Source organism: Bubalus bubalis, chromosome X, assembly GCF_019923935.1.
Source record: "Bubalus bubalis isolate 160015118507 breed Murrah chromosome X, NDDB_SH_1, whole genome shotgun sequence".
NCBI classification, from domain to species: Eukaryota; Metazoa; Chordata; class Mammalia; order Artiodactyla; family Bovidae; genus Bubalus; species Bubalus bubalis.
Window position 1 is genome coordinate 119,263,510 of NC_059181.1, and position 13,804 is coordinate 119,277,313.

At 38.1% G+C, this 13,804-nt stretch overlaps 1 protein-coding gene across 11 annotated transcripts in view; it reads left to right on the forward strand.

The window, feature by feature from the left end:
• ATP11C (ATPase phospholipid transporting 11C) overlaps positions 1 to 13,804 on the forward strand; it is a 175,116-nt gene that overhangs the window by 88,315 nt on the left and 72,997 nt on the right. For all 11 annotated transcript variants that reach the window (XM_025276801.1, XM_006058634.3, XM_025276799.2 and 8 more), the window contains 2 exons: positions 1,706 to 1,786; positions 3,925 to 4,032. In XM_025276801.1, coding sequence (XP_025132586.1) covers positions 1,706 to 1,786; positions 3,925 to 4,032 — 189 coding nt within the window. The remainder of the gene's footprint in view (positions 1 to 1,705; positions 1,787 to 3,924; positions 4,033 to 13,804) is intronic.

Genomic DNA, 13,804 nt, shown 5'->3' on the forward strand with positions numbered 1-13,804 from the left:
AAAATCTTTCCCTTGCCAGAATTACCCTTTGAAAATTTTACTACATTAAAGGTATTTTTTTTCCTCATTTCATTGTTTTAAAGCAAAGCAAAAACATCCCAATAAAATTGCTCAAATGCCTTGCTGATCTTAAGTGCTTCTGTTTATCCACTTTGAGTAAATAGTACTATAATTCAATTTAGCCCTGCAAGTTAAAACCAGTCTGGGTTGTGATATGGGGAAGAACCAATTTCAGTCACGAATGATGGGTCATTTGAGGCGGAGCTCCTCTAGATCAATGGTGAGATGTCTTATAGAACAGCATAGAATAAATAAACTGTGCAGAAGATTATGCACACAATCATTCTACTTAGCATGCAGCACACTTCAGTTCAGTTCAGCAAGCACCTGTGTGCCAGGCAGTGGTCCAGATAACAAAGATTTTAGCAGGTACAGTAAAGATCAAGATTGCCTTTTCTACCCAAAAGCAATTTTACATTATAGCCAAAAAAGACAATCATGTTTTCACTCAATTTAATGTGGTAAATGTCATAAAACTAGTATGAGCAAAATTCTGTGTGGACACAGTGGAAGTTATGATTTTTCTTCCTACCCAAGAGAAGCTTGAGAAGACTTCAAAGAATAGGTGACTTTAAGACCTGAAAGATTAGAGAGCTTATGTGGTGAGGAATCCAGACTGATATCTCAGTGTGTGCAAGAAGGCACAGAGCTATGTAAAAGGAGAGTGACCCCGTGATCCTCTTTGCCTCAAATTTAGTTCTCTTTCAAGATTTCCTATTTCAATGAATGACAACATCCACCTAGCCATGTTAATCAGATACTTGGGAGATATTTTTAACCACCACTTACAAGAAATTCCTTACCAGTGTTGCTTCCTAAATGTCTCTGGAACTTCTTTTTTTATTTGCTGCTACCACCTTTGTCCAAGCCATCATCTCTTACCTGGATAAGTGTACTAGCTTCCTAAATGGACTCCCTCCCTCCACTTTTGTTCCCTTCCATTCCATTTTCCACAAAGCAATGAGAATGACCTTTTGGAATGTGGTTCTGTTCACGTGACCTCTCCCTGCCTAAAAGCTTCAATTATTTCCCACTGTTTGTGAGATAAAGAATGAACTTTATCTGGAGAGCCCTGCTAGGTCTGGCCCCGTCTCTCCTCCAGCCTCTTCTCACACCACGTGCTCTTTTGCTGCTGGCTTCCTTTATTTTCTCACATGCCCTCCTCCCGTAGAGACTTTCTATATGCACCTCACTGCGTCTAGGATGCCCTCCCTTCCATCTAGTTAACTTCTATATACTCTTCAAATCTGACTTGTTTTAATGTCTGGTTTTCACTGTAAGTTGCCAGCTCTTATGAGGGCAGGAACTTTTCTCCATCTTGTTTAAAATAAAGCAGCATCTCTAGACCCTGGCTGATAATAGCACGAAGGCTGACAGAATGGTACTCAACAGACAGGTGGTAAATGAATGGATATATGTCAGTCTAGGGGTTAGTCCAAGCTGGCATGAAAACTAAGTCTAAATTTAGAACTATTTTCTTAAACTAACGGCTATGTGGATTGCTTTTGTTTTAAGGAAAGTTAACATTCATGCTGCTACTGGGATATGTTTTGTTTACATTTTTGTCTGAAATGTTTGTAGCATGTAAGTACTGCATATTAATGGCAGCTTTTCATTTTACTCTCAATTTACTTTCTTTACTTAGGTAACAGTAGACACACCAACTAGCCCAATTACCAGTGGACTTCCACTTTTCTTCGTTATAACTGTTACAGCCATCAAGCAGGTAAATTTCTAATTTACAATTATGCTTGCATTTCAGTCCTGTCTGACATGAGAGTTTATATTTTGTTCTTATTGAAAACCCATTAAAATGGTTATAAGACACATCTTTAATTTCTTTGCTCCTTTATTCCTATTTTTTGGAGGGAGGAATATAACCCTAAAAGGAGAGTAGGTAGAAGGTACACCTCACTCAGGGAGTGGGAGGTAAATTTGTAATGTGCATTGCATTTTTTAATGTGTTGTATCTATCTGAAAAATTCCCATTCTTGTGGACTTTTTAAATTGCCATCTATAGCAGAGAACTCAAGAGTGTGTGTGTGTGTGTGTGTGTGTGTGTGTGCACGCGTGCACTAAGTCACTTCAGTCATGTCCAACTCTTTTGACCCTATGGACTGTAGCCAGCCAGGCTCCTCTGTCCCTGGGATTCTCCAGGCAAGAGTACTGGAATAGGTTGCCATTTCCTTCTCTGAACTCAAGAGTATAAATACTTTAATTCTGTTGTCTTTCCTGATGCTGCTGAAGAGGTGTTTTGACAAATCCCAATGAAATTGAAAAACGGAAACAGGAAATGTGGTTAAGGAGTAGTTAACAATGTTTTTCCTGTACCAGAAGCTGACAGGTTACAAGGAGACTTTTAGACAGTACTTATCAAAGTCCTTTAGAAAGTGTCCCAAAGAATGTCCAAAATAAAGGTTTGCTTAACAATATTGAGAACATGGTTACCTTTCTTCTTGGGGTTATCTGGTCTTCTATCTTGTCTACCCAGAACTGAAAGGATATTTTATCAAGTGTTTGGTTGCTAAATAAAGACTTTGGGGATATTATTTCCCTGAGGCTGTTAAGATTATTTTCTTTAACATCATAGAATTGCTGGTTCCAAGAATAGCCTGTTTGGTTTTCAAAAAGCTCTTACTGATTCATTTTACTCCCAATACTAGTTCATGCTGAGGCCTTTGTTTCCTCACTGACATCACTGAAAGTTCCCATATGAAGTGATAGTCTAAGCATTGCCCTAAAGAAGGACAGGATAGGAATCAATATAGCACCTGAGAGAAAAAGGGGAAGGTGATCAAGAGACTTTTCAAACAGTTATATTTGAAAAGGTACAGACCCTGCTGCTGCTGCTGCTAAGTCGCTTCAGTCGTGTCCGACTCTGTGCGACCCCAGAGATGGCAGCCCACCAGGCTCCCCCATCCCTGGGATTCTCCAGGCAAGAACACTGGAGTGGGTTGCCATTTCCTTCTCTAGTGCATAAAAGTGAAAAGTGAAAGTGAAGTAGCTGAGTCGTGTCCGACTCCTAGCGACCCCATGGACTGCAGCCTACCAGGCTCCTCCATCCATGGGATTTTCCAGGCAAGAGTACTGGAGTGGGTTGCCATTGCCTTCTCCACAGACACTATTATAAGGAAAAAAAAGCAAAATGATGTAAAAAAAGGAGATGGTGCTCAAACAAATGGAGTTCCTCCATTCTTACTTCTTTTGGCTTAAATTACTCTAGACCAAAGAAAGCCCAAAGGAAAATGAACTCATTACTTTTAATTCTAAAAAATGAACACCAATTTATATTTTCTTTTGTCACCAAGTCAGTGGAGAAATTTAACTGTTGATCTCTAAAACTTATCATAGATACTGTTCCAAAATATTCCTACTTGGTCTTTCTATTCTGTGTGTCTGGGAAGGAATTATATTTCCTCAGAGATGATCACTCCCAACAGTCTAATATAGAAGAATGTGTTTAAGTAATTTGGTCTATAAGAAAATAAAACCTGGAAAAATGTCTCTCAAATTAAAAAGTAGAGACCATTAACATTAACTTGACTAAGAGCAGAATTAGAAAAATAAATCATAGTCCTTCACCACTGAAGAATATTAAGTCTCTATTACCTGTATTTTTATTAATACTTAGCTCTAGAATGGAGGAACCTTTTAATGCAGTAAAGCTTTTTACCTAAGGAATATTTTGAAAGCATATTTTCATTTTTGCTGCAAAAATTTACAGTGTTGTCTCTTTATTCTGCATTGAAAGTAATATTATAAGTACAAGTATCTGCTGTGACTCAGAGAAGGGGTTGTAGAAATTTATTGACAACTTTACTTCATTATGTGAGTTTGACTATGTCCTTATTTTTATTCTTCTAGGGATATGAGGATTGGCTGAGGCACAGGGCCGACAATGAAGTCAATAAGAGCACTGTTTACATTATTGAAAATGCAAAGCGAGTGAAAAAAGAGAGTGAAAAAATCAAGGTATTAAGTTTTGTAGTACATTCTTTTTTTTTTTTAATTATAGTGAGAACACATCATTTTAAAATGTACACTTCAGTGGCATTTCGTACGTTCTCAGTGCTGTGCAACCATCACCACTGTCTAGTTCCAGAACATTCTCACTGCCCCAAAAGGTAAACCCCCATAGCCATGAAGTAGTCATCCTCAATTCTTCCCTCACCCAGGCCCTGGAAACCACTCATCTTCTTTCTGTCTCAGTGGGTTTACCTATTGTAGGTATTTCACATAAATGGAATCATATACTATGTGGCCTTTATGTCTGCATTCTCTTGCTTGTTGCTATCTTCTTGAGGTTCATTCATGTTGTGGCATGTATCATTACTTCATTCCTTTTGATTAAATAATACTGCATAATATAGCCATACCACATTTTGTTTATCCAATCATCAGTTGATGGACATTTGTTTTCTTTCTACCTTTGAGCTATTAGGGGGCTTCCCAGGTGGCTCAGATGGTAATGTGTCTGCCTGCAATGCAAGAGACCCAGCTTCAATTCCTAGGTAGGGAAGATCCCCTGGAGAAGGAAATGACAAACCACTCCAGGACTCTTGCCTGGAAAATTCCATGAACGGAGGAGCCTGGCGGGCTACAGTCCATGGGATCGCGAAGAGTTGGACATGACTGGGCGACTTCGCTTGAGCTATTAGGATTGTTGGTGATATGAATATTCATGTACAAGTTTTTGTTTCAAACACCTCTTTCCCATTCTTTTGAGTACATACCTAGGAGGGGAGTTGCTAGGTCATGTGGTGATTCTAGTTTTTACGAATCACCAAACGGTTGGAGAAGGCAGTGGCAACCCACTCCAGTACTCTTGCCTGGAAAATCCCATGGACGGAGGAGCCTGGTAGGCTGCAGTCCATGGGGTCGCTAGGAGTCGGACACGACTCAGCAACTTCACTTTCACTTTTCACTTTTATGCACTGGAGAAGGAAATGGCAACCCACTCCAGTGTTCTTGCCTGGAGAATCCCAGGGATGGGGGAGCCAGGTGGGCTGCCATCTCTGGGGTCGCACAAAGTCAGACACGACTGAAGCGACTTAGCAGCAGCAGCAGCAGCAAACTGTTTTCCACAGCAGCCATATGCCATTTTATATTCCACCACCATATATGATAGTTGTAAGGTGTTGTTGTTTTTTTAATATCTCAGACAGTTTCATTTTTTATTCAAATTAGCCATTGGCTGTTACTATACAATAAGATTCCTGTTGATAAAATTTTTGACTTGTCCAAATCATAGTTTTTATACCTAGCAAATTTTATTTTAATTAATGTAAACTTTAATCTTTAGAGCAGCAAAACTGAACAGAAATTATGGAGTTCACATACAGTCCTTTTCCCTACACAGGTACAACCTTCCTCACAATCAGTACCCCCCACCAGAGTGGCATATTTGTTACAATCAGTGAACCTCCAATGACATATCATATCACTATCACAGTACTGGTCCACAGTTTAGGTTAGTTAGTTTTCACTCTTGATCATGTATGTTCAGTGAGTCTGAACAAATGTATAAGGACATGTCTCCACCATTACAGTATTATACAGAATCATTTCACTGCCCTAAATATCCTCTGTGCTTAGCCTATTCATCCCTCCCTCCAACCCCTGGTCACCACTCTTCCTTTTACTGTTTCCATAGTTTTGCATTTTTCTTAGTGTCATGTGGTTAAAATCATACAGTATATAGCTTTTTCAAGTTGGCTTTTTCCACTTAGAAACATGCATTTGAGTTTTCTCCATCTTTTCATGGTTTGATAGCTCATTTCTTTTTAGCACTAAATAATATTTCATTGTCTAGATGTACCAGTGTATTTAATAGTCAGTCACTTACTGATGGACATCATGCTTGCTTCCATGTTTTGGCCATTAGAAATAAAACTATTATAAACATCTATATGCAGCTCTATGTGTGAATATAAGATTTCAGTTCATTTTGGTAAAAACCAAAGAGTGTGATCTGGATCAATGGTAAGAACATGTTTAGTTTTATAAGAAACTTCCAGACTATCTCCAACATAGCTCCCGATTTTGCATTTCCCATAAGCAGTAAATGAGAGTTCTGTTGCTCCATATCCTGGCCAGCATTTGTTGTCAGTATTCTAGATTTTGCCCATTCTAAAGACTGTATAGTGATATCTCATTTTGGTCTTAATTTGCAATTCCCTAATGACAGAGGGTGTTGAGCATAATTCCATATGCTTACTTGCATTTGAATATCTTCTTTGGTGGGGTGTCTATTAGGTCTTTTCCCCAGTTTTTTAATCAGATTGCTCATTTTCATATTGTGAAAATTGGTAACAGTCCTTTTGGTATATTTTGGATAACAGTCCTTTATCAGATGTGTCTTTTACAAATATTGTATTCTAGTCTTAAGGTATTACTTATTTTTACTTTATTGTGATATTGGGATAAAAAATAAGAACAGAATTAGAAAAATAAATGATATTCCTTCACAATTAAAGAATATTAAGGCTCTAATGCCTGTGTTTTTATTAATACTTGTCTGTGTTGTTGTTCATTCGCTAAGTTGTGCCCAACTCTTTGTGACCTCATGAACTGCAGCACACTAGGCTTCCCTGTCTTTCACTATCTCCTCGAGTTTGCTCAGACTCATGTCCATTGAGTTGGTGATGCCACCCAACCATCTCATCCTCTGTCATCCCCTTCTCCTCCTGCCCTCAATCTGTCCCAGCATCTGGGTCTTTTCTAGTAAGTCAGCTCTTCACATCAGGTGGCCAAAGTATTGGAACGTCAGCTTTAGCATTAGTCCCTCCAATGAATATTCAGCACTGATTTCCTTTAGGATGGACTGGTTGGATCTTATTGCTGTCCAAGGGACTCTAAACAGTCTTCTCCAGCACCACAGTTTGAAAGCATCAGTTCTTTGGCACTCAGCCTTCTTGATGGTCCAGCTCTCACATCCATACATGACTACTGGAAAAACCTTAGCTTTGACTCTACAGGCCTTTGTCAGCAAAGTTACGTCTCTGCTTTTTAATATGCTGTTTAGGTTTGTTATAGCTTTTCTTCCAAGGAGCAAGCATCTTTTAATTTTGTGGCTGCAATCACCGTCCGCAGTGATTTTAGAGCCCAAGAAAATATTTCCATTGTTCCACTTTTTCTATTGTTTTCCCATCTGTTTGCCATGAAGTGATGGGACTGGATGTCATGATCTTCATGTTTTGAATGTTGAGTTTTAGACCAGCTTTTTCACTCTCCTCTTTCACCTTCATCAAGCGGCTCTTCAGTTCTCTTCACTTTCTGCCATTAGAGTGGTATCATCTGCATATCTGAGGTTGTTGGTATTTCTCCAGGCAATGTTGATTCCAGCTTGTGCTTCATCCAGCTCAGCATTTCACATGATGTACTCTGCATATAAGTTAACTAAGCAGGGTGACAATATACAGCATTGATGTACTCCTTTTCCAATTTTGAACCAGTCCATTGTTCCATCATGTCTGGTTCTAACTATTCCTTCTTGACCTGCATACAGATTTCTCAGGAGACAGGTAAGGTGGTCTGGTATTCCCATCTCTTGAAGAATTTTCCATGGTTTGTTGTGATCCACACAATCAAAGCCTTCAGCATAGTCAATGAAGCAGAAGTAGATATTTTTCTGGAATTCCCTTGCTTTTTCTGTGATCCAACAGATGTTGGCAATGTGATCTCTGGTTCCCCTGCCTTTTCTAAATCTAGCTTGTACTTCTGGAAGTTCTCAGTTCATGTAGTACTAAAGCCTAGCATATGAAAGTTTTTGAGCATTACCTTGATAGCATGTGAAATGAGTGCAATCTGCTTATCTATAGAATGGTGGAACTTTAACACTAAATTTACCATCTTAACTATTTTTAAGTATACAGTTCAGTAGTATTAGGTATTCACATTGTTGTACAACAGATCTCGAGAACCTTTTCATTTTATAACACTGAAACTCTATATCCACTGAACACTTATTCACCCTGCCTCTAGCCCTTGGTAAACACTTTTGTATTTTCTGTTGCTGTTACTTGGACTACCTTAGAGAGATACTTCCTGTGATAGGAAATGTATAGTATCTGTCCTTTTGTGACTGGTTTATTTCTCTTAGTATAATATCTTCACATGACAGAATTTCCCATTTTTTAAAGCTACATAATACTCCACTGTATGTATATACCACACTTTATTAATTCATCAGTTGATGGACGTTTGGCTTGCTTCCACCTTTTGGCTATGTGAATAATGCTGCAGTGAACACAGGTGTGCAAATAGCTCAAGTTCTTGCTTTGAATTATGTTAGATATATACCCAGAAGTAGAATTTCTAGATTGTATTGTAATTCTGTTTTTAATTTGTGGAGAAACTTCCATGCTGTTTTCCATAATGGATGTACCATTTTACTTTAGTGCCGAATACACAAGGCTTTCAACTTCTCCCAGTCCTCTTGAGGACTTTCTGTTCTTTTGATAGTGGGCATCCTGACTGATACAAAGTGATATCTCATTGTGGTTTGCATTTGCATTTTCCTAATGATTGGTGATGTTGAGCATCATTTCATGTGCCTATTGACTGTTGTGTATTTTCTTTGGAGAAATGTCTGTTCAAGTCCTTGTGTTAAGTGTTAATCGCTCAGTCGTGTCTGACTCTTTGTGTCCCCCTGGACTATAGCCCACCAGACTCCTCTGTCCATGGAATTTTCTAGGCAAGAATACTGGAGTGGTTTTTCATTTGCTTCTCCAGGGAATCTTCCTTACCCAGGGATTGAACCCAGGTCTCCTGCATTGTGGGCAGACCCTTTACCGTCTGAGCCACCAGGGAAGCAAGTCGTTGACCCAATTTTTAATTGGGGTATTTGTTTGTAATTGAGTCATGATAGTTCCTTATATATTCTGGATATTAACTCCTCATCAGCTATATGATTGGCAGATATTTTCTCCTATTCTGTAGGTTTCCTTTTCACTATTGATTATTTTCTGGATATTAACTCCTCATCAGCTATATGATTGGTAAATATTTTCTCTTATTCTGTAGGTTGCCTTTTCACTATTGATTGTTTTCTTTGCTCATGTATTCTCATTTTCTAATTTTGGTTTTTATCCTGTGCTTTTGGTGTCATATCCAAGAAATCATTGCCAAGTCTGATGTCCTGAAGCTTTTTCTCCATGTTCTTCTAGGAGTCTGGTAGGATCAAGTCTGACATTTAGATCTTTCATTCTTTTCGTGTTAATTTTTGTATATGATCTAAGGTGAGAATCCAACTCTATCAATACTTTTATAAGTAGATGCCCAGTTTTCCGAAAGCTGTTTGTTGAAGAAACTCTCATTCTCTATTGAATAGTCTTGGTACACTTGTAGAAAGTCATTTGACCTTATGTGCAAGAGTTTATTTCTAGCTTTCAATTCATTATCTTATGTATCTGCCTTTATGCCAGTCTTAATTACTGTTGCTTTCTAGTATGTTTGGAGAAATTTGGGAATGCAAGACCTCCAAGTTTGTTTCTCCTTTTCAAGATCATTTTTGCAGATCTTTCCAAGATCTCATGGTCCCTTGAGATTTCATATGAATGTAAGGGTTTGGGTTTTTTTTTTTTTCCTATTTCTGAAACAAATGCCATTGGTATTTTGATAGGAAGTCCACTGAGTGTGTAGATCACTTTGGATGGTATACACATTTTAACAGTATTAAGTGTTTCAATCTGTGAACTTGAAATACGTTTCCATTTGCTTTGTATTCTTTGATTTCTTTTAGCAGTGCTTTTGTAACTGTCAGTGTACAACTCTTTAACTTCTTTAAGTTTGTTCCTTAAGTGTTTTATCATTTTTGATGCTATTGTAAAGGATAGTGTTTTCTTGATTTCCTTTTTGGACTGGTCATTGTTAATGTATAGGCATGCATCTGATTTTTGAGTGTTGATTTTAGTTCCTGCAACTTTGCTGAATTAATTTGTTCTAACATTTTTGGTGGAATTTTTAGAGGTTTTTTTGCGTATAATATCATGTCATCTGCAAATTAGGATAATTTTACTTCTTTCCCAATTTGTATACCTTTTTTGTTTCTTGTCTAATTGTTCTATCCAGAACTTCTAGTACAATGATTGATAATAGTTCTGGAGTGGACATCCTTGCTTTGTTTCTGATCTTAGAGATAAAGGTTTTAGTCTTTGCCTATTTAGTGTGATAGTAGCTTTGGACTTTTATTAGGTTGTGATCATTTACTTCTCTTCCTATTTTATTAAATATTTTTATCATGAAAGAGTGTTGAATTTTGCTAAATGTCTTTTCTGCATTAACTGAGATGATCATGCAACACATTGTTTATATGCTGCATTATATTGATTGATTTTCATATATATTCTTGGATCCCAATAATAAATTTCATTTGGTCATGGAGCATGATCATTTTAATGTTACTGATTTTTAATTTGTTAGTATTTTAAGATTTTTTTTTGTATCATTATTTGTTGAGAAAATTGGTATGTCGTTTTCTTGCAGTGTCTTTTTCTGGTGATAATATCAGGGTAATGCTGGGCTCAGAATAAGTTTGAAGGTGTTCCTACCTCTTTGATTCTTTAGAAGGATTAGGAAGGATTGTTATTTCTTCTTCAAATGCTGGGTAGCATTCTCCAGTGAAGTCATCTAATCCTGGGCTCTTTTGGGTGAGATTTTTGATTCCTACTTCAGTCTTCTCACTGGTTTTGGATCTGCTCAGATTTCTTTATTTCTCAGTGATCCAGCTTTGGTAGGTTGTATGTTTCTAGGTACTTATCAATTGGCATGTAATTGTAGTAGTCTTGTATAATCGTAAAATTTTTATTTCTCTGGCATCAGTTGTGATTTCCTCTTTTTTCAGATGTTTGAGTCTTTTTTTTTTTATTGTAGCTAAGGGTTTGTCAATTATGTTAATCTTCCAATTGTGTTAATCTTCCAAAATTGTTTGTCAATTTTGTGTTATTGTTAAAAGAATGTTTCTATATGAATATGAATTAAAATATGAAAGTTAATGGAAATCAAATTCTTCAGAGCAAGGGAAGAAGATGTGTGGAACAGAATTGTTCAGGGCTGTGGTATGAGTTCATACAAAATGATACTGTCCTCTCTATTGTTTTATCAATTATTATCACCACTGAATTATTTACTTAATACCCAGAATTTCAAGCTTAAGTTCTCCATATCCCCAGCAATAAGTAAACCATCTTACACCTTCTTATAGTAATGATGGGAGGAAGGCCACAGACTGGGAGAGTTACCCAAGTTTGACATAAACTGTATTTCTCCCACTCTTTTTTCTATTTTCCGCATCCCAGAAGGGAGGGCCTTGTGATGAACTGGAGTGGTTAGGATCTGAAGTTTCCAAACCATTAGTAGAAACTCAGCTTTTTGTTCACATAAGAACCAAAGGCAGCATAAATGATTCATAGTATTAAATCTGTTGCTCCCAGGTTATGAAATAAAATTGCAAAGTAAATAAAGTCTCCCACTTTTCTCTCCTTTTCTCTCATTTCCTCTTTCTGTTTTTGCTGCCACCCCCACTGCCTTAGAAGGACCCCCATCTTCCACCTTTTCTCACTAGGCTACTTATCTTTGGCTAACCTCAGCCGGGTATAATCTCAGTTACATTAGTTGATGCCGTTGTGTGAAATGCTGCTTGATTAAGCCCTTTCTGGAGTATTTGTGTTATAAAGAGATGCCTATAAACTAAAAGTGTTCGAGTGATTGCTTGGCTGGGGAGTGTGGATACTCTTGTTGAACAGGAGAGTGACTTGTTCTGTATCCTCAGTGCACTGGGTATTTTTTAAAGGGTTTCAAACTAGAGAGTGACTTGATCTTACTCTTAAGAAAGGCAACTTTGAAGATTAAGCAAAGTAGTTAGTGTGCCCAGTTACTAAGTCGTGTCCGACTCTTTTGCAACACTAAGGACTGTAGCCATCCATGCTCCTCTATCCCCGGAATTCTCCAGGCATGAATACTGGAGTGGGTTGCCATGTCCTCTTCCAGGGGATCTTCCTGACCCAGGGATCAAACCCATGTCTCTTTCATTGGTAGGCTGATTCTTTACCATAGTGCCACCTGGAAAGCCCAAGCAAAGTAGAGGCATGAGCAAAAGTAGAATGAGGGAAACCTGTTAGGTGGTTACTGCTGTAGTATAAGCAAAATGTAAGGTTATATAGGGTGATAGTAGAAAAGACAATAACAATAAAAATAGAAATATTTGTTAACATTTATATGTAACATAAATATGCCAGGCACTCCCTTCTACATTCTGTTAATTCATTAACTCTTACTTTACAACAGTCCTATGAAATAGGTACTTTTGTTATCCCCTCTTTACTGATGATGAAACTGAGGCATAGGGAGGTTAAGAAACTTGTCCATAACTTATAAGTGGGAAAGCTGGGATTTGAATTGAAGGAAGTCTGGATGTGGCATCCATGCTCATAAGCACAACTTTGTCCCTCCTATTGCGTGATCAAGATAAATGGATCTAGTCAGGATATTTATTGTAGATAAAATCTGGACTTACTGATGTATTCCATGGGGAGAGTGAGAAAAAGAGCAAAAAAGAATAAAGATAGCCTCCTTGATTTTGCCCTGAGCAACTGGTTGTATTAGGTAGTGCTATTAAACAAAATGCTGGCGCTATTAAATAAGTTGGAAAGGACTGGGAGAAGAACAGGTTTGGGCCATGTTCATTTTGAGATTCTTATTAGATAGCCAGATGGAATTGTCAAGCCTGGAGCTCAGAGGAGATGTTTTAGGTGGAAATAGAAATTTGGGTGGAATCATGTAAAACATGATGAAGCACAAGTTGGAATCAAGATTGCCAGGAGAAATATCAATAACCTCAGATATGCAGATGACACCACCCTTACGGCAGAAAGCAAACAAGAACTAAAGAGCCCCTTGATAAAAGTGAAAAAGGAGAGTGAGAAAGTTGGCTTAAAACTCAACATTCAGAAAACTAAGATCATGACATCTGGTCCCATCACTTCATGGCAAATAGATGGGGAAACAGTGAAAACAGTGACAGACTTTATTTTGGGGGGCTCCAAAATTACTGCAGATGGTGACTGCAGCCATGAAATTAAAAGACGTTTGCCCCTTGAAAGGAAAGTTATGACTAACCTAGACAGCATATTAAAAAGCAGAGACATTACTTTGCCATAAAAGGTCCATCTAGTCAAAGCTATGGTTTTTCCAGTAGTCAGGTATGGATGTGAGAGTTGGACTATAAAGAAAGCTGAACACCAAAGAATTGATGCTTTTGAACTGTGGTGTTGGAGAAGACTCTTGAGAGTCCCTTGGACTGCAAGGAGATCCAACCAGTCCATCCTAAAGGAAATCAGTCCTGGGTGTTCATTGGAAGGACTGATGTTGAAGCTGAAGCTCCAATATTTTGGCCACCTGATGCGAAGAACTGACTCATTTGAAAAGACCCTGATGCTGGGAAAGATAGAAGGCGGGAGGAGAAGGGGACGACAGAGGATGAAATGGTTGGATTGCATCACCAACTCAATGGACATAAGTTTGAGTAAACTCCAGGAGTTGGTGATGGACAAGGAGGCCTGGCATTCTGCAGTCCATGGGGTCACAAAAAGTGAGACACAACTGAGCAACTGAACTGAACTGATGTAAAACATAGAGAAGAGCAGCAGGCCTTGAGGAATTCCAGTGGAAAAGCATAGTCATTTGTAAGGGAAAGGGTATGGGTTTTGGCATTAGAAATATTGGAAGAGTTTCTTCAGTTTTACTG